The sequence below is a fragment of the Papio anubis genome, unplaced genomic scaffold (genome assembly GCF_008728515.1).
Source record: "Papio anubis isolate 15944 unplaced genomic scaffold, Panubis1.0 scaffold111, whole genome shotgun sequence".
Classification (NCBI taxonomy): Eukaryota; Metazoa; Chordata; class Mammalia; order Primates; family Cercopithecidae; genus Papio; species Papio anubis.
In genome coordinates, this window is record NW_022160228.1 from 80,234 (window position 1) to 100,057 (window position 19,824).

General features: G+C 46.8%; 1 protein-coding gene across 1 annotated transcript in view; it reads left to right on the forward strand.

Annotated features, from left to right (window-relative positions):
- Positions 1–3,212: 3,212 nt before the first annotated feature.
- Positions 3,213–19,824, forward strand: part of LOC101011367 (sodium- and chloride-dependent transporter XTRP3) — a 38,532-nt gene continuing 21,920 nt past the window's right edge. Inside the window, exons 1-3 of the mRNA XM_009200981.4 lie at positions 3,213–3,452; positions 17,524–17,664; positions 19,622–19,713. Of these exons, the coding sequence (XP_009199245.2) occupies positions 3,332–3,452; positions 17,524–17,664; positions 19,622–19,713 (354 nt within the window). The 5' untranslated portion in view covers positions 3,213–3,331. The remainder of the gene's footprint in view (positions 3,453–17,523; positions 17,665–19,621; positions 19,714–19,824) is intronic.

A 19,824-nucleotide genomic window follows, 5' to 3' on the forward strand; every position in this document is an offset into this window, starting at 1 on the left:
TAGAGCTGTCACATGGGCTTCAGAAAGTCATGGAGACCTTACCAGGAACCCTGAGCATCTGCCCCATTGCATTTCCTTACTGCTCTTTAGGGTTATCTGGGTGATTCTTCGTGTTGCCCAAAGCTGCCACACAGGGCCTCACACACTGGATGGGCTCCCAGGGAGTATAGCAGTATGAATGGAAGGAGATGCTGGCCTGATCTCAGGGGTGGGGAATTAAAGAGAGGCCTTGCCTCCACCAAACCAACAAGGTCCCAGCAGCCAGCCTCATGGTCCAGGTGAGGCATCTCTCCAAAGTGCCCAGTTCCTAAAGGTCACTGCATAGCCAGGTACCCTCTAGGAATAACTTACATATGAGAACAAGAACATGCAAGTAGATAGCTGGAGGCAGCAACAAGCCTTCTGTCTAAACAATACAAAACAACATTAAAAAGGCAGCCCCGTGGAATTGGGGTCCAGGGAACAAGCATAAGCAAATGCTGGCACTCCAGATGCTGCCGTTGCGGTAAGGAGTCCTTTGTAGGGGGAGGGCGGGTAGCCCTATCTATGGATGGCTGAGACTCATTTTGCCTGAGTCTTATATATTCTCAGGAATATCTTCACAGCCTTGGAGTTGATAAAGGAGCGCTTTCTTAAACAGGACATAAGAAAAATCACTAAATGAGGACACTAAAGGAAAAGATTGGGAAATTGGACTTTGTTAAAGTTAAAACTATCTCTTCATTAGAAGACACCACTGACAGAATAAAAGGCAACACAGACTGAGAAAAGCAATTTGTAATACACTAAACTGACATAGAACATATATCCAGAATATATAAAGAACTACAAATTGGTAGGAAAAAATCAGACAACCCAATTAAAAACTGACAAACAATTTGAAAAGGCACTTCATGAAAAAAGATACCTAGATAGTCCAATTAGCCTATGGAATGGTATGCAGCCTTCACTGGTCATCAGGGAAGTTAAAATAAGGCACAATGGGCCAGGCATGGTGGCTCACGCCTGTAATCCCAGCACTTTGGGAGGCTGACATGGGCAGATCACGAGGTCAGGAGATTGAGACCATCCTGGCTAACATGGTGAAACCCCGTCTCTACTTAAAACACAAAAACAAAATTAGTCGGGCATGGTGGTGGGTGCCTGTAGTCCTAGCTACTTGGGAGGCTGAGGCAGGAGAATGGCGTGAAGCCCAGAGGTGGTGCTTGTAGTCAGCCGAGATTGTGCCATTGCACTACAGCCTGGGCAACAGAGCGAGACTCAAAAAAAAAAAAAAAAAGGCGCAATGAACTATCACTATACACCCACAAGACTGCACAGACCTTTAAAAACAGAATGACAAGTATTAGGATGCAAAGGGAGCATAAGCTGGTACTACCACTCTGGAAAACAGTTTGGCAATGTCTGCTGAAGCCAAACACACCTAAAGTCAGGAAGTTCCCAGCAGTGAGCGCATTCACCTACGGAAGACTGTGCACTAGAATGCGCATCACAGCTCTATTCATGACAGCCTCAAACCGGAGACAACAGACATCCGTCAGTAGTAGATTGCCGCATATTCACACCACCGACAACTATACTGCAGTGAGAGAGAATGACCCACAGCTACACAACACATTAGAACATGAATGAACCCCACAAACAACGGTAAGCAAATGAAGCCAGGCACAAAAAAAGTACATCCCATTTAATTCCATCTTCATCAAGGTCAAAACTAACCCATGGGGTTAGACACCAGGATGGTAGGTTCCTTTGGGGAGGAGGCAATGGGTAGGAAAAACATTTATCTAGAATCTGAAGTTTAAAAAATTAAAGTAGTTTCTCCTGCTGTGCTGCCTTTTTCTTCTGCTTTGCTTTTTCGAAGTAGGAGGTTCCAGGACAGGTAATGTGTCTGAGGAAGCCTCCACCTCCCTCACCCTGCCCACGCTTCTCCTCTGGGACCAGACAGGCAGGAGGAACTCCAGGGAAAGCCCAACGAGGAGCTGTCCTAGAACACTGATTTCATTTTGGCTTCAAGTCAGATTTTCACTAGCAACTCTGCTTTCCATCTGTTTTAAATTTTATTATTATCATTTAGCATTTTGTTATCTCTTACAATGTACCAGGCACTGTTGAAAGCATGGCATTAGTATTAATGTGTTACTCATTCATTCATTCAGCCTGCTGGAGACTTGATAACGGCCTCTTTATTGAGAACTTACTCTGTGCCAGGTAGTAAGCTAAGTTCCCAATTAATCCTCACATGAGCCCTTCCTTGCCTGGCAGGAGAGAGGGGAGGATATCTGTTGGCATTACGGAGGAGTACACAGAGACTGAGAGAAGTCAAGTGCCTTGTCCAAGGTCACACAGCTAAGTCAGTAGCAGAGTTGGGATACAAACCCAGATCTCACATTACTGCAAAGCACCAAGCTCTGTCTTGTCTAGTGACTACCCTCAGTCAAATCACATTGTAAGACTGGCAGAAATATGAGATTTCTTAGTTCCCTACCCTGGCCTAATAAATCAAAATTTCTGGCCCCTAGGCTGGCCTGAGCAGTAGAGTCCCCCATAACAGTTCAAAACCTGATTCGGTTCCCGGACCCAGTAGGCACGCAGGGCCAAGCTGTTGGGTGGATGGAGAGAACGGGACTGCCAGGAAGGTCCCTCACTTCTTTCTGTTCCCTGGCAAATGTTATGCCCTCTCCTCTGAGAAGCCCTCCCTAACCATCCCTGACCACCCTCCGGAACTGCTTACCCCTTTACTTTGCCTTAGGTGTCTTTCTCGCGTCTCTCAGTCTTATAAGTGGGCTAGGTTGAACCATATGACATTGTCCCTTCTATAAATAAAAAAAAATGGTTGAAAATGGGGCATTTCATGCAGTCCAATTCAAGTGTTTCCCTCTACCAGAATGTCAGCTCCAAGAGGGAGCTGGGATGTGGTTCACAGCCGTGTCCCCAGACAATGCCTGGCACACAGTAGGCGCTTGATAAATGACAGGTGAGTGGCGAGGGAAAGCGCCCACTCCTAGGAGTTCCGCAGCCTAAGGAAAGGCCCCGCCGAGCCGGAGGACTCCGGCGGACGCCGCCCTGTCCTCTGTAATCTCGGGTGCCTTCCCGGCAGCGGCGGCCGGGCGGGGTGGGGCTCGCCGTCATCCATTTACCAGCCTCGCCTCTCGGACGGGCGCGCCGTTAATGAGATTAGCAATTTAAAAACCGGCTAGCTGCTTCGGCGGCGGAGGCGCGGGGCCATCCCCAAGCCGAGCCGGGGGCGGGACGGTGCTCCTGGCGACCGCGCACCGAGACCGCCGTGCCGGACCCCCGAGCCGGAGCCGAGCGCGCCGAGGCCGGGGCCATGGAGAAAACGCGGCCTCTGTGGGCCAACCCGCTGCAGTTCGTGTTCGCCTGCATCTCGTACGCTGTGGGCCTGGGCAACGTGTGGCGCTTCCCCTACCTGTGCCAGATGTACGGCGGAGGTGAGTGCTCACCGCGCCCCGGCCCCAGCCCCGCTCTGTGCGCGTCTCCGCGGGCTCTTTCCGTGCCGAGGGGCGTTCGGTCCGTGCGCGCCGGGGTTGGACCCAAGTTACAGAACGGCACACTGAGGCTGGGGGAGCGAGCGTGATTTGTCCGAAGTCACAGACCCGGGAGTGTTTGTTCCCAGGACACCCCGTTCCGGAGCCGGAGCTCTCTCCCAAGCCGCCCTCCCAAGCCCTCGGGAACCCCTCGCCCCATCCCGGGGGCGGCCAAGACCCCAACCCTCACCCTTGTTGGCCAGGCTGCGGCTCTGAGAGCGCAGGGGACGCTGTCTCCTCCTTCGAGAGAAGTGGCAATGGTCTGACTTGTCAGTGGGTAAACCTTACGTTTAGGTGTAAAAAGTGAGTAGGAAATTGTCTTATTCAACAGAAACTCGTTATACAACTTTCAGATCCGAAACTTAAATCAACGGTTTGAAACTCAGGTTAGGAGGATCTTGAGTCATTTCTTTAAAGTTTTTATAAGCAGATTGGTTTGAGTTTGGAACGATAGAAAGCAGGAAATGCAAATCATTCCATGTTTTGTTTTAGGTTTTTGTTGTTGTTGTTGTTGTTGTTTTATTTTGTTTTTCTTAAATGTTTCCTCGGAAGCATCATGCACGCTCCGGGGACAGCCAGCCAGCCACGCGCTCTTACCGCACTCCCCTAGCGCTGCGGAAAGCTGGGAACACCTTCTACACATGCCAAGAACCTCGTGAAGCCCAAGTACCTTTTTGCAGGCAGTATGGCAAGAGAGATTTAAGTCTCAGCATTTAAAACACTTTTTTTTCTCGGTTGTCTCGTTTCTAGAATTGTATCTAGAAATTGTCAGAGTTCTGACAGAGGTAGAAGGATGGTCACCATCATTTAATAAAGGCAAAACATTGGCAACTTCCTAAGCCCTCAAATAAAGGGGATTGCTTCAGTAAATTCTAGAGCATCCATTCAATGTTGCTCTTCGCAGCCATTAAGGCGGCATTTTCAAAAAAAAATTGTATTTTATCGCATCATATATTAAGTGGAGGGAGGAGAAGTCAGATTTAAAGCTATGTAAAATGGATTTGATATTTAAAAACAACTGCTTTAAAATATGCAGAGAAAAGAATGGGGAAAAGACATCAAATTGTTAACAAAATTTCTGGGTGATTTTTGTTTACCTTGTCGTGTGTGTGTGTATGTGTGTATGCGTCTGTGTATTAGGACTTCTATAATCTGCATGTTTTTTTCACCATAAAAGATCATGAAAGATGTTAGACCAAAGTATTTAGAGAAGACCAAGAGCTAAACACTGCTCCCTCCTCCCCTCACCCCAAATCAACAAAAGGTTAATTCATAGAGTTTTTTAAATAGTGCATTCTTAATTTCCGGATTCCTTTTTTAAATTTGAAGTGCATAAATACACCATAATGATGGGAAGGGTGTATGTTGCCATATGCTCTAACAGCGTTGCCATGTGCTCTGACAGCTTTATAACTGACTCTTAAAAAGAATGATTTGTCAGAATGAGATTTCCACATCATTCTGTGCTCAGTAGACCTACCCGTGATACCTTTATCCTGGGTACATGTTTCCCAGTCGTCAGTCCAGGTGAGCCTCACTGTCACATGACTACTTAATTCCTTGTTTATGATACCACCATCACCTGAAAATAGTCTGCAGAGGGATGCATGTGGGGCTGATAGTTCTGGAGTTGAATATGTATCAAGGGGTTGCTAGGGAAACCTCAAGACCCTCAGGTTCCAAGAAAAAGAAACAAGAAGAAATCCTGTGCCTTGTGCAGAGGATGCTTCGGCTGGATGGGTGGCTAGATAAATTAGTGGAAGCCGGGCGGAGGATGGATTGTTGGCTGGGTGTATGCATGGATTAGTGGGTGCACAGACAAAAAGAGGGTATGGGTCTGGTGGATGGCACTTTCTCAGCCACGTGTCTACAGAATAAAGACCAAACAGTCCACCTGGCACAGTAGGCACTTGACCACCTAACTTGACCATTTGTCCAATATTTCCACCTCATTTCCTGCCACACAGCTTCAAACGTCCCCTGCCTTCCGAACACTTCCATGAGCACCTCCTTCTATGCCTCAACACTTTACACAAGATATTTCCTTCACCTGCTGTTGTTGCTGGGAGAACTCCCACCATTCCCTCCAGGCCGGGCCAAATGTTGCCTTCTCTGTTGTGCTCTCTGACTCTCCTCACTACCTCACAGGCCAAATAAGCACTTGGTCAGAAGGACTGCAACATTGTTCTCCAGTTTCTCTGTCTCCCCCCAGCCCAACCTCTGTGATGTGATGGAGTCACAGGAGCCATCCAATAAATATTTGTTGAGTGAATGAGCAAAGTCTTAGGAAAAGCCACAGAATAAATGATGCTAGAGGATGCTAGAGGCTCTCCCAAGCCTTTCACTGCACAAGAAAGTCACCTTTAAGAAGTGATTTGTGTAGCCCCAAACCCAGGCACTTTACAGCCCTTACCGGAAGGTAAAAATCAGCCACATTATGAAAGGCTGCAGAGGGGTGTATAACTTCCTTGTAAGTGGAGCTGCAAATACCCCCAGCAAACAAAGAATTTGTTTATAAACCACAGAGCCAGGCTGTGCCAAAATACTTCCCAGAATAAGACGGATTAGGGATCTGTGCCCCTCTCCATGGGACTCTGCCCGTGACTGGAGAGGCTTGTTTGCTTCCTGCTCCCCAGGCCAGGCCCAGCATGAGGAATGTTAATTCTGAAGATTACATTCCAGGTACCCATCATCTCTGTACAGCCCTGGCTGCCTGCTCTAGAAAAAAATAAATAAATAAAAGGCAACCCAAAGAACTTCACAAAATCTCTTTTGGAAAAAGTCAGCAGGTCTTGGGCAACCACGTCAAAATCTAAGGCAGTGGTTGTTCGGGAAGAAATCAGGGATGCAAGTGTGTGTGTGATAAGGTGTAAAAAGCAAATACTACACTATTTATATTATATAAACATGTGCATGAAAGAAACATGGAGAGATGAGAACAGTTGTGTGGCTGGTGGAGATACAGATTTTTTTCCTCTTAAATTTTCTCTCTGCAACATTGAGGGGGAAATCAGAGGACACCTGACTATGCAGTAGGACAATGACACTCTCAGACTGGAATGCTCCACATCCCTGCAAAGCTCCTGCTCTCTGGGACAGGAAACCAGCAATTTCAGCCGCCTGTACAGCCTACCCTAAATTGCTTAGAGCATTGCATGTCAAACTGTAGCCTACCTGAGGATCTTCATAAACTGCAGGTTGCTAGACCCCACTCCCAGGGATTCTGATCCAGATGCCTGTAGGGGAGCACAGGGTTCTTCATTTCCAGAAAGCTCCCTAGTAAGGCTAAGGCTTGGTCCATGGACCACACTTCAGGGAAGGGTCAGGGTTGCTTATGTGGCCCCTGGCCCAGCAGTGGGGTGCCAGTAAATGTTTAACAACTGGCTCTTGGTGGAACAGCAGGACCCAATTCCAAGAATTTGCAGATTACCTTGATGTAAATTCTCCCACCATGGCCAGTTGCAGACTGCCAACGTATCGTCCCCGAGTGTGGGATTGGGGAGAGGTGGGGCCAATTGGCTCTTGTGAGCCAGTCTGGATCCAGGTGCTGTGGTGGCCACAGCTCTTCAGGCCAGCACCCAGCCTGGGACTGATTCACACCGGGTCAGTCCATGCATGGATCAGGGAACAGTGCTGCAGCTGTTTACTTGTAAAGTGGGTGGGGACCCCCAGTAGTTGGGAAATACCATGATCAGGGGCCCCTGCTGCTCCCCCAAGGTTTCCAGACTCAATCGTGGTAACATCTGCCCTGTTGGGCTCCTAGCATGTGCCAGGCATAATGTGAAGCATTTTCTGAAGGAATTCGGTTTGGTCTTCACAACATGCCCACAGTTAGTCCTGCCACCCCCCCTTTACAGATAGGAAACAAGTCAGAGAGAACAGGACTTCTGGAGAAGTAGCTGGGGCTCAAGCCACTTCTGTGATAAGGCAAGACTGTCTCCCCAGCACCCTGTACTCATCTGCTACAGGCAGGACAGGACTCCTCAGGTGTCCAGGCCTTTCTAGGACCCCCAAATAAGAATTGCTGTGGCTCAGGGTACTTCTTCCTGTGGTTCTCCTGTGACACTCACCCATGCCTCACCTTGACATTGGAGGAGGGCCTGGCCAGGAGCCTGTGCGATGTCCACCTGCAAGGATCCCTTGTCCCTTCTGGTCCAACCTCCTCTCCGCCTCCGACCTTCCCTGAATATACCCCAAAATGTTTGGCATCTTCCCAGTGTGCTCTTCATCCTCTCCAGGAAACCCCCTCCCTAAATTTAAGATGACTTCTTCAACAAAGCCCTCCTTTGATCCCTGGGCTAAATCCATATGATATGAGTTGGGTCCCCGCCCAAATCTCATGCTAAATTGTAATCCCCAGTGTTGGAGGTGGGGTCTGGTGGAAGGTGATTGGATCACCTCCCATGCGGTGAATTTCCCCTTTGGGGATGTTCTCGTGATAGTGAGTTATCAGTGAGATCTGGTTATTTAAAAGTATGTAGCAGCTTCCTACTCTCTCACTTCCTCCTGCTCCAGCCATATAAGATGTGCCTGCTTCCCCTTCACCTTCTTCCATAAATGTAAGTTTCCTGGGGCCTCCCCAGCCATGCTTCCTGTACAGCCTGTGAAACTGTGAGCCAGTTAAACTTCTGTCCTTTATAAATTACCCAGTTTGAGGTATTTCTTTACAGCAGTGTGAGAACAGACTGATACACCATCCTTCCTGTGCCTGATGCATTGTGGGGTCTGACATGTCTCACTCCCACTTGGTGGGGAGGAAGAGTGACCAGTCAGGAACACAGAGTCTGCCTACTGGTAGAGAAGCCTCTATTTGTCTGCGTGTTGGAATCAGCCCATAGCTTTAAAAAATACTGATGCCTCTGTCCCACCCCCAGAAATCCTGATTGGATTGGTCTCAGGTGTGACCTGAACAGGAGTTTTATGCTCCCCAGGGAGCTCTACTGTGCAACCTAGGTTGAGAATCACTATCTTACAAACAATACCTAATATAAACTTTCTAGGCACTTAATTTAAGTCATTCAATAGATATTCACTGAGTATCTTCTGTAAGTCAGGGACTATGCTGTCGGGATTATGGTGATTATGGGGTGCAAGGTTTGGGGGTGGACCAAGTAGGAAGAGCTTTAACAAAGCACCGTTCAGAGGCTTTGCTGAAATAACTCAAGAAGGACTGACTGCTCAAGAGGATCTAGAAAGCCTTCTGGCAATGGCAACATTTAGTAGCAGCTGTGAAAGAGGAGTCAAAGCTCATCATGTAGAATTAGGGGTGAAAACATTCCAGGCAGAAGAAAGTGTATACAAAAGGCACACAAGGGCACACATTTGAGGTGAATGGCCAGAAACCTCATGTGGCTGTGAGAAGTGAGGCGGGGACTAGGGCAATGGCAGGAGAGGAAGCTGAAGATGAAAAAGGAGTCAGCATATCCCTAAGGGCCCCAAATAACAGGCGAAGAAGGTGGAGCTTAGCTCTGACAGCAAAGCCAGATTTTAAGCAAGGAAATGGCACAGTCAGAGCTGTGGTTTACAGAGATTGCCAGCATGGATGCCAGGGATGCACTGGGTAGCTGGTGAAGTGGTGATGCTGCCCGAGGGGAGGGCAAGGAGAGCAGAGAACAGATGGGAGAGGAATTCTAGAAGTTTTAAACCAGTGAGGGTCAGGAAGAGTAAAGATGGCTTTCATTTATCTCACCTGTGCCTTTGTTTTTGGTTTTCAAAAAGTTGACTGGGTTTGACTCCAAATGGGAAACTTTTGGGGGAAGAATAAGATGGAGGCGAGTGAATAAGGAAAAGGAAGACACTGGGGTCGAGAGTCTCACAGAATAGAGCAGTGGTTCCCGAAGTGGAACCCCCAGACCAGCAGCTTCAGCACCCCCTGGGGGCTTGTGCTCAGTGTTCCTTACATTAAACATGTGTGTATGTGCACACACATACACAAGCACACACATGCCCCAGAAAGAAAAAAAAGGTTAAAAAAAAAAATCCCTGCTGTGTTTTTTGTTTTTTGTTGTTGTTGTTGTTGTTTTTGGAAAACAAAGGTATGTAAGTGGAGGGAGAGAAAGAGTTTGGACACCTGAGTAAGCTTTCCCATGAAAGGCGCCGACTCGGGCTGGCATCTCTGTGGCCCTCAAAGGAGACAGAGTATGATGTGAGGGCTTGCAGGGATACATTTCATACAGAAAGGAATGTCTCCTTCTAGTAAGTTTCCTAGATTTAGCAAATAGACAATGTACTGGCTATGATAATTAGAAAAATGAGCAACAACATGCTCTAGAATAACATATGGTGTGAATTTGGGGGTTATAAATGTAATGAGTGCTCATGGCAGAAATTGTGTAAAAGGGCCGGGTGTGGTGGCTCATGCCTGTAATCCCGGCACTTTGGGAGTCCAAGGCAGGAGGATCGCTTGAGCTCAGGAGTTCAAGATCAGCCTGGGCAATGTGGTGAGACCTCACCTCTACTAAAAATATAAAAGTTAGAAAAAAATTCTGTGAAATGCAGAAATATACAAATAATAAAATACAAAATTACCAGAAGTTCCACCACCCAGAGGTAATGACTGTTAACATTTTTGCTGTAAAAAATTAGAACCATATTTTTATATGTAATTTGGTATTTTGCTTTTTCAAAATTAACTTATTTTAATCCTTCCCAAAATCATGTAATATTTTTTGAAAGTATAAACTTAAATAGCTCCATAATATTCCATTTACAGAGGTAACATAACTTACTTAACCATTCTCTAGTTGTGGAACTTTAAGTTATGTGAAGTTTTATGCTATTATAATCCAGTGATCCTCATGTTTTAGTGGAGAAGTTTGATCCATTTATATTTATTATCAGGTTATGTTTGCTGTTATTTTTCATCACATTTTGTACTGCCTTACTTTTCCTTTTTGTTAGTTATTATTGTTTAATTTTGTTTTGATCTTTTACAATATGAAGTATATATTCTTCACTTTTTTTTCCTCAAGTGATTTAGAAGGTATAATTCCTATTTTTTCTATTAGTAGTAATTTAAATCTGGGGGGGAAAGTATACTTATTTTCTCTGGTTATCAGTGTTAAGAATGAAATGTCATCTATTGATATCACCCTATGAAAGAAAAAAATTTAACACACTTGTACTTCTTGCTTCTTTCCTCACCCCCATTCCACTTAACAACTTTTATTGATATAATCTAATCTGGGATTTCAGACACATTATGATGACTATTTTACTATTTATGTTTTATTTCTTCTCATTCAGAAATTGCATTTTCCATTTGTATAACTTTACAATGATATTAAGAGTATTATTTTCAGACTTGATTCTGTTTTGTTGATTTATTTACCACTAGTTAGCTCTATTATAACACAACCCTATATTTGAGTTCCTTATTTTGATCCAACACTGGTTGGATGCAGTTCATGAGCACTTAAGTTTTTCAGGAATGGTAAATAGGTGGTTCGCTTTCTGAGCATGTCTGAGAACATCCATCTTTGTAGCCACATGAATTGGCTACAATGTTTTTTACTCAAAACTCTATAGATGCTTTTCTGTTGTTTTCAGATTTTCATTTCTGTGAAGGAGAATTCTGCAGCCAATTTTATTTGTTATTAGTTATTAGGTATCAGGGATACCTAGAATATTATATAAATTAATATGGTATTATGTGAATCTTATAATTTCTGAAAGATCACAGGCTATATGTCTAGTATTAAATATGTTTTCATATTTAATTTAACTCAGTGTTCTTTCTGCAGACACAACTGCTAGAACTGAGTAATGCTTAATAGAGATAGAGTAGTACTTGGCTTTGCTGTCCATGTCTCTTCTCTTCTTGTAATCTCCATCTCTTTATCCTTTTTTTTATCCTTTTCTTCTGAGCTATGGGATAGCTTTCTTTTTCTTTTTTTTTCTTTTTTTTGTTTTTCTTTCTTTTTTTTTTTTTCTTTTTTTTTTTGGAAACAGGGCTCACCAAGAGCCAGTATGGATCTCTCCGAGCAAGAAATCATATATGGCAGGGCCAGGTGCAGTGGTTCATCCTGTAATTTCAGCTTAGGCAACATAGTGAGATCCCATCTCTACAAAAAATTGAAAATTAGTCAGGCATGGTGATGCATGTCTTTGGTCCCAGCTACTCATGGGGGCTGAGGCAGGAGGATCGCCTGAGCCTGGGAGGTTGAGACTGCAGTGAGCTGTGATCGCACCACTGCACTCCAGCCTGGGCAACAGAGCAAGACCCTATCTCAAAGTTATTCCACAGTTCAGAAGAACAGGATAAAGAGGTGGAGATTACAAGAAGAGAAGACATGGACAGCAAGCCCAAGCATTACTCTATCCACCATGGTAGAGCCAGTTACTCAACAAGCATTTACTGAGCACCTACTCTGTGCCAGGTCCTTCATTAGAAGCTAGAGATCAACTATAAGCCATGCAGATCCCATCTCTACCCTCAAGGAGCTGACTGTTTAGGTGTGGAGGTGTGGACAGAGCAGTAGACATTCAGTGCAGCAGCAGGTGCCTCAACAACAGGGGCTTGCAAGACAAGAGGATGGGTCTTAGTTTTGGGTGATCTGGTGGCTCCTGGAGGAAGTGATGCATCTGGAAGATCCAGTGGGACCCTAAGGATTCTTTCCTGCATTCAACAAATATTCACTGGACTCTGGCTCTCTGCCCAGTGCTGTTCTGAGCAGAGCAGGGAACAAGAGGAGAGTTTCTTTGCTAGTAGAGAGACAGATCTCAAGTGAACAAAGAAAATTATAGCATTATTCACGTGGAGAACTGTTCGGAAGGTAAATCAAGCAGGGTAAGGAGTTCAAGAGGGCAAGAAGGCTATTCTAGCGAGGGCGCGCAGAGAAGGCAGCTCTGGGGAAGCCAAGTCTGGGTGGAGCACTGAAAGAAGAGAGAAAGCATCCTGGGCAGGAGGAACAGCAAGAACCAAGGTGCTGAGGCGAGACCAGCAGGAGGGCCAGTGTGACTGCAGTGGATGGAGAGAGGCCAGCGGCACGGAGGGAAAGGTGGGAACCCTGTTCCCCTAGCCTCAGAGATCCAGGGAGGGAGTGTGGGTTTGATTCCAGGTGGAAGGAGGAGCCAAGGAAGGTTTGACTGGGTGAGAGGTTAGGGATGGAAGGGGCAGGTGTGTCACCATCTGAGAACAAACTGCACGGAGGGGACTGGAGGGTGGAATCACAAAGACCTGCCTGGAGGGTGGTGCAGTGGAGATGTGACACTGGGTGCCAGGGAGGTGGTGATGAGTAAGGATTCCCCAGGCTGAGCTGAGTCTACGTCTTCCAATAATTCTGCAACTGTAAGTGTCCCACTCATCTGGGGCAATGTGGACTCACAGTGGCAGAGACATTACCACAGGGCTCAATGTGTGCCTCAGTTACCTATTTATTCATAACAAACCACTCAAGAACTCTAGGACTTAGAAGGAATGATGGAATTGGGAAATCGCTATCTGGCAACCAACGCAGCAATAATTGTTTTGGGCAAGAATCTTCACTGGATGCCAAAACTACTGGGCAAAAGTATGAGAAATAAGATAGTTACTGAGGCTCAGAATATATTCAAGAAGATAATCATTTCTAAGGGGAGAATAGTAACTCTCAGCAGAGAAATCCAGCAGACACCACCTCAACCAAGCGAGCAAAGTCTACATCACCGTGAATGGAACACATTGACATCTTGTGCCTCTGGACAAGGACACAGGATCACTTTAGTGTCTCTGCCAAAACTCCAAATGAGGGGCGTTCCACAAAGTAACTGGCCAGTGCTCCTCTAAAGCATCGTGAAAGGTCATGAAAGACAAAGAAAGGCAAAAAATGTCTAAGGAGCTGTCCCAGATTAAAGGAGACTAAAGAAACCTGAGAACTAGAGGCCTTGTGTGCTTGTGACCTGGAGCCTGGATGCCTGGAGGACATCAGTGGGACAGTCAGGAAAATTGCAGAAAGGCTGCAGATAAAATAATAGTTTGATGTTGGTGTTAATTCCCTGATTTTACTCATTGCACTGGGATTATATAAGAGAATGTTCTTGCTTTTGGAAATACAAATTGAAAATATTGAGAGGTAAAAAGAAAAAAACAATTAGTGACTTAAAGCAACAATAATTAATCATTTATCCCAGTTCTGTGGGCGCCTGAGCTGTTCCTTTACTGTTTGTGTCTGGCCTTGCTCATGCAGCCAGAAGGTCCCTCACACACCTGGTAGTGGGTGCTGAGCTGGCTGGGGTCCCTCAGTTCTCCTCCTCATGGCCTCTCGTCCTCTGGAGCCTGGACTGGCATCTTTATGTGGCTGTCTCAGGCACACTGCAAGAGGAGGAAGGTGAAGCTACAAGACATCCTGAGGCCTGGGCTCTGGTACCCACATGGATACCACATTCTACTGGACAAAGCAAGCCCAAAGGCCAGCCCAGCCTCACAGGGTGGGTAATAGACTCCACCTCTTCAGGGGAGGAGCGCTGAAGAATGTGTGGCTGTATTTAATCTCCACACATGCCTTTAAGGCATGTAGTTGTATTACTACTGTATTAGGGTCCCCTAGAGGGACAGAACTAATGGGGGGAAAGAGAGACGCAGGGGACGGGGGGAGAGAGAGAGAGATAAAGGGGAGTTTATTAAGTATTAACTTACACGATCACAAGGTCCCACAATAGGCTGTCTGCAAGCTGAGGAGCAAGGAGAGCCCGTCTAAGTCTCAAAACTGAAGAACTTGGAGTCTGATGTTCAACAGCAGGAAGCATCCAGCACGGCAGAAAGATGTAGGCTGGGAGGCTAGGCCAGGCTCACCTTTTCACTTTTTTCTGTCTGCTTTACATTCACTGTCAGCTGATTAGATTGTGTCCACCAGATTAAGGGTGGGTCTGCCTTCCCCAGCTCACTGACTCAAATGTTAATTTCCTTTGGCAACACCCTCACAGACACACCCAGGATCAATACTTTGCATCCCTCAATCCAATCAATTTGACACTCAGTATTAGCCATCACAACTACCACCAAAATCATGCCCCTTGTAGTCAGCCCCTTCCTACTCCCCTATTCCTGTCCACCACCGACCCGTTTTCTGTCCCTGTAGTTTTGCCTTTTCCAGAATGTCATATAAATGGAATCATCCTACTATGGTTTGAATACGTCCTCCAAAGCTCACGTGTTGAAAACTCAATCTCCAATGCAACAGGGTTGAGAGGTGGAACTGTTAAGAGGTGATTAGGTCATGAGGACTCTGGCCTCCTGAATGGATTGATATCATTATCTCAGGAGTGCTTTCATTATTGAGAGAGTGGGTTTGTTATAAAAGAGAGTTCAGCCCCCTCTTGCTCCCTCTTGCCCTCCCGCCTCCTGCCAAGGGATGATGCAGTAAGAAGGCCCTCCCCGGATACTAGCACCATGCTCTTGGACTTCCCAGCATCCAGAACCATGAGCCAATAAATTTCTATTCTTTATAAATTATCCAGTCTCTGGTATTCTGTTATAGCAGCACAGACTAAGACAGGTATTCTTTGGTGAAATGCCTATTCACACTTTTTTTAACATTTTTTGAAAGGGTTCTTTTTCTTATTGAGTTTTGAGAATCCTTTATATATTCTCGATACAAAGTTTTTCTCAAGATGCAAGTATTTTCTTCCAGTCCAGTTTGTGTTTTTATTCTCTTAATAGTGTCTTTCACAAAGAAGTAATGAAATCCAATTTATCGATCTTTTCTTCCATAGATAGTGCTTTTAACATTGTATTTAAGAAATCTTTGCCTAACTGAAGCTCATAAAGATGTTCTCCTGTATTCTTTTATAAGTTTTATAGCTTTTAGTTGTACATATAGTTCTATAATCCATTCTGAGATTTGTTTGGTATAAAATTTTAGTTACAGATTGAGTTTCATTTTTCTGCATATGGATGTTTGGTTGTTCTAGCATCATTTCTTGAAAAATTTATTGCAGAGCAAATTCACCTGGATTATGTGTTTATTTGAATGGTTGGGGCAGGAGTGATAGAAATGATTGATGCCTAGGGCCAAACAGCCCTCATGTTCCCACTTGGCATCAGGTTTTAGATTTCCACCCTACCCATGGGCACTGGGCAGTCAGACCCTGTCAAACAGACAGTCGTCCCCGGACCTTGTCAGGCCTTACGTAGTTACTGTTTAACACCCTGTGTGAAAACAGGATTATCTTATAACCACTGAGGGTTTGAATGTGGCTTCAAAGCCTCAGTGTGTGAGCCCAATCTTTATTGTCAGATATTTCATGATTGAGAGCTAATGACCTCTTGGACTCCTTTGATATTGAGAGGAAACTCACAAGGTGCTGAAACAAGGTTCTGAAGGGAAGGAAGGGAGCCTGGCCTGGAGGAGTTATAGCAGTGTCTGGACATGAGAGGGCAGGATTTGTTCTAGGCCCCCACATGAGCAGGATGAAGCTGGGAACTCCAAGCCTGGTGGTGTGAGCGCTCATTCACCCGTGCAGGTGGCTCGTGCCTTTCTTTCTGTGGTGTGGCCATGGGGGCTCTGCCTGATCTTTGCCCCAGCCATTCCACTTCTGGGATTTGTATCCCAAGGAAATACACAAACAAGTGGACCAGGCTTTGTTTCACAGCTTTGTTTAGGACGGCAGAAAGCTGGAAACAGCCCGAGTGTCTAACAATTGATTAAATGCGGTCTGGGCTCATTTTCAGAGCAGAATATCATGCAGCTCTTTAAGGGGTGATGCAAAGGTCTGTGATTGGGAGAGTGATGGGGAATGCCATAGGGTGAGAAGAGTGGGTTACAGGATGGTACGTGTGTACAATGGAGACTTTTTGGTAAATATTAGATGTTCATGTAAGCATAGTTTTTTTGTTGTTTACCTTAACAACTGAGGATCCAGTTCTCTTTGTAATCAGCCCTTAATCTTTGCAGTTGTAGTGTCTGGGTTTTATTTGATCAGAAGTCCTGCCCTCTTTTCCCACTGGACATTTTGTTAAGCTCACCCTGACAAAATTCACACTCCCTGGCTCCTCACTATCACCAACATCAGGGAACCTCAAGGGCAGGGAGCATGGTTGCTACTCTCCCATTCCACACCAGCCAGGGCCTGGCCCAAAGTAACTACTTAGTAAGTGTCTGTTTCATACACTGCCTCATGTGGAGCAGCATCAGGGCTGTGCACAAAGCCTAAAGGAAGTGCATAGAGGTGGACAGCTGAATGCATGGATCCAGGCATGATGTTTGACATATTTAACAACACAATTGTCTTGGCTCTGATCGACTATTAGTTGCTGAAATGGAAGGTGGAATGTGGGGTTTGGCAGAAGGGCTGGGACAGGGGAGGCATTGAGAAAGGCACTCAAGCAGCTTGGGACAGTGGCAGTTTGCTTCCTAGGGAGAATGAATTTAAAGAGTTTAACAACTGACATGGCTGCATATCATCCACGGGTGGATGGACGAACAGACAGGTGGCTGAGTAGGAAGATAAAAAGATGAAAGGATGGATGGAAGGATGGAAGGATGCATGGAAGGATGGACAGATGAATGGATGGAAGGATGGATAGATGAATGGATGGATAGATGGATGGATGGATGGATGGATGGATAGATGGATGGATGGAAAGATGGAAATACAGATGGATGAATGGAAGGATGGAAATATAGATGGATGGAAGGAAGGAAGGATGGATGGATGTAGGGTGGATAGATGGAAGGATCGAAAGATAGATGGAAGAATGGATGGATGAATGGATGGTTGGATGGAAGGATGGATGGAAGGAAGGATGGACGGCAAGTTGATGAATTAATGGTAGGCAGATAGGTGAGAGGAATGGCAGCAAGAAGGATGGATGAAAATGTGGAATGAAAGAAGGATGAAGGATGAGTAGAAAGAGGAGGATGGATGACGGAAAGGTGGGAGAATGCATGGACAAGTGGAAAGACAGGAGGATGGAAGGATGTTTGCACAGAGGTTGAGTGGTGGTGGAGAAAAGCCCTTTGGCGGTGGCCTGGCTCTCAGCTCTGGACCTCTACAGGTAGTTTCCTGGTCCCCTACATCATCATGCTTATCGTGGAGGGAATGCCGCTCTTGTACCTGGAACTAGCTGTGGGGCAGCGCATGCGGCAGGGCAGCATCGGTGCCTGGAGGACCATCAGCCCATACCTCAGCGGTGTCGGTACGTGGGGCCCCTCCAGTCCTCTCCCACCCAGAGACCTGGGCAGCATGGGAGTGTGGGTGGGATCCCATCAGCAAAGCTGCTTGATCAAGGGGCGAGCACAAGGCCCAAGAGAGAGCCCTTGCCTGGAGTGAACAACTGGCCTGGCGGGGATGTCATAGAATGTGGGCTGAGAGGAGCTGGTTTCCTACCCACAGGGCAGTAAGACAGGGAGGATGCATGCCCCTTGGGGAACAGATGCTACCCTGCTTCTCTTCTCTGGACCTCAGCTTGGTCACCTGTAAAAGGGAAACAGCTGTAACTCCAAGTCCTGGAAACTCCCCCAACTGCTCCCTGTTAAATAACAGCTCTCTCTTTTAGTAAGCACCTACTACTTGCTGGGAGCCAGCCTGTAGGATATATGGGCATGAGCTCATTTAATCTTCTTTACACCGCTGAGGTGTTGCAGAGTGCCATTAATGTCTCTGGGGTGGGGAGGCTGAGGCCCACACGGACAGCAGGAGGGGGCTATTTCATCTCATGCCTCTCCTGAGTGACCTTGAGCCAGAGTCCCAGGCACTTCCAGGACAACCTCCACCTGCCCTGCACATCGCTTATGGCCCAGGGCTGCCTCTGCATGCAGAAGGAGCCCTGACCAGAAGTGGCCATGGCGTGTGATGCTCACCCCTCCTGCCCCAGAAAGGAAGGCAGGCAGGAAAGCAGAGTGACATTCCAAGAGCAAAGAGGGTGGAAGCATATACATGACCTCGTCGCAGATGCAGAAGAAATGTGTCCAGTGTTCTCACAAATCATCTCCAACCCCAGACTGCCTCCTTGTCTTGAATGGCTATTACTTTTTTTTTTTTTTTTTTTTTTGAGGCGGAGTTTCACTCTTATTGCCCAGGCTGGAGTGCAATGGCACAATCTCGGCTCACTGCAACCTCCACCTCCCGGGTTCAAGCGATTCTCCTGCCTCAACCTCCTGAGTAGCTGGGATTACAGGTGCCCGCCACCACGCCCGGCTAATTTTTTTGTATTTTTAGTAGAGACGGGGTTTCGCTAGACTATTAAATTTTAACACAGAAGTGTGTGGTTTTACAATCTGCCTGAATAAGTAATCACAGAGGACTTCTCAGAGGCATCTTCTGCATTATAAGAAAGATACCAGATATTTGTGCCAACCACGGGATGCTGGTGAATATTTAACAACCAGCTCTCAGAGTGGAGTGGGAGTGGAGAGGGGAAGCCCTGGTTTATAGCATATGCCGATGCCTGTGGGGGTAAACACGTGCACCATGGCCAGTTTCTACTACTGAGTGTCCCAGCACTTGGGCTTGGGGAGAGGAGGGAATGCTGGTTCTCAAGGGTTGGTGTGGGCCAGCCCCAGAGCCCTGCTGGCTGCCATCCTTCTCTCTGCTCTCTCTGCTCAGGACCCACCCTGGGTTTTGGGCAGACCTGACCAAATTACGGGCAGCCCCCTCCCCACCTCTCCTCTCCTGGCCACCAGGTGACTCAACCGCTGGTGAGCCAAGGAGGGAGCGTAACTGTACATCTGGCACAAGGTGGCACTTCACAGCAACAGTGCTTCTCACAGCATGATGTTGTGAACCCAGTTCTGCCACTTACCAGCTGGGTAGTCTTGGGCAGGCTCCAGGCCTCAGTTTTCTCCTCTGTGATACGAAGATAATACCGTCGTAAGGACCAAAGGCACGTAAAGTACTTACTTAACACAGTGCCTGGCAGTTAGATCTCAAAAACATGTCATCAGCCTCCTGTCCCAGAAGGTGAGGAGGGAGGTTGGAGAAAAAGAAATCGCCCTTATAAAGTGCTTACAGCTGCCTGGTCTCGCTTAATACTCACCACACAAGCCTGGTGGAGGGAGGCCTCGCCACAGGTGCATCCTGGGAGCACACGCTGGGCCTGGCGGAGGGGGAAGGGCCATCCTCAGTCCTCAGCCTAGCCCTCTGCTTCCTTGCAGGGATCGCCAGCGTGGTGGTCTCCTTCTTCCTCTCCATGTACTACAACGTCATCAACGCCTGGGCCTTTTGGTACCTCTTCCACTCTTTCCAGGTGAGCCACGGCCCGTGCCAGAACAGGAGTGGGAGCGAGAAAGGGAGAGAAAAGCAGGGCCACTCGCTCAGGGGAGGGGGTGTGGGGCAAGGTGAGCAGCCTCGGGGCGGG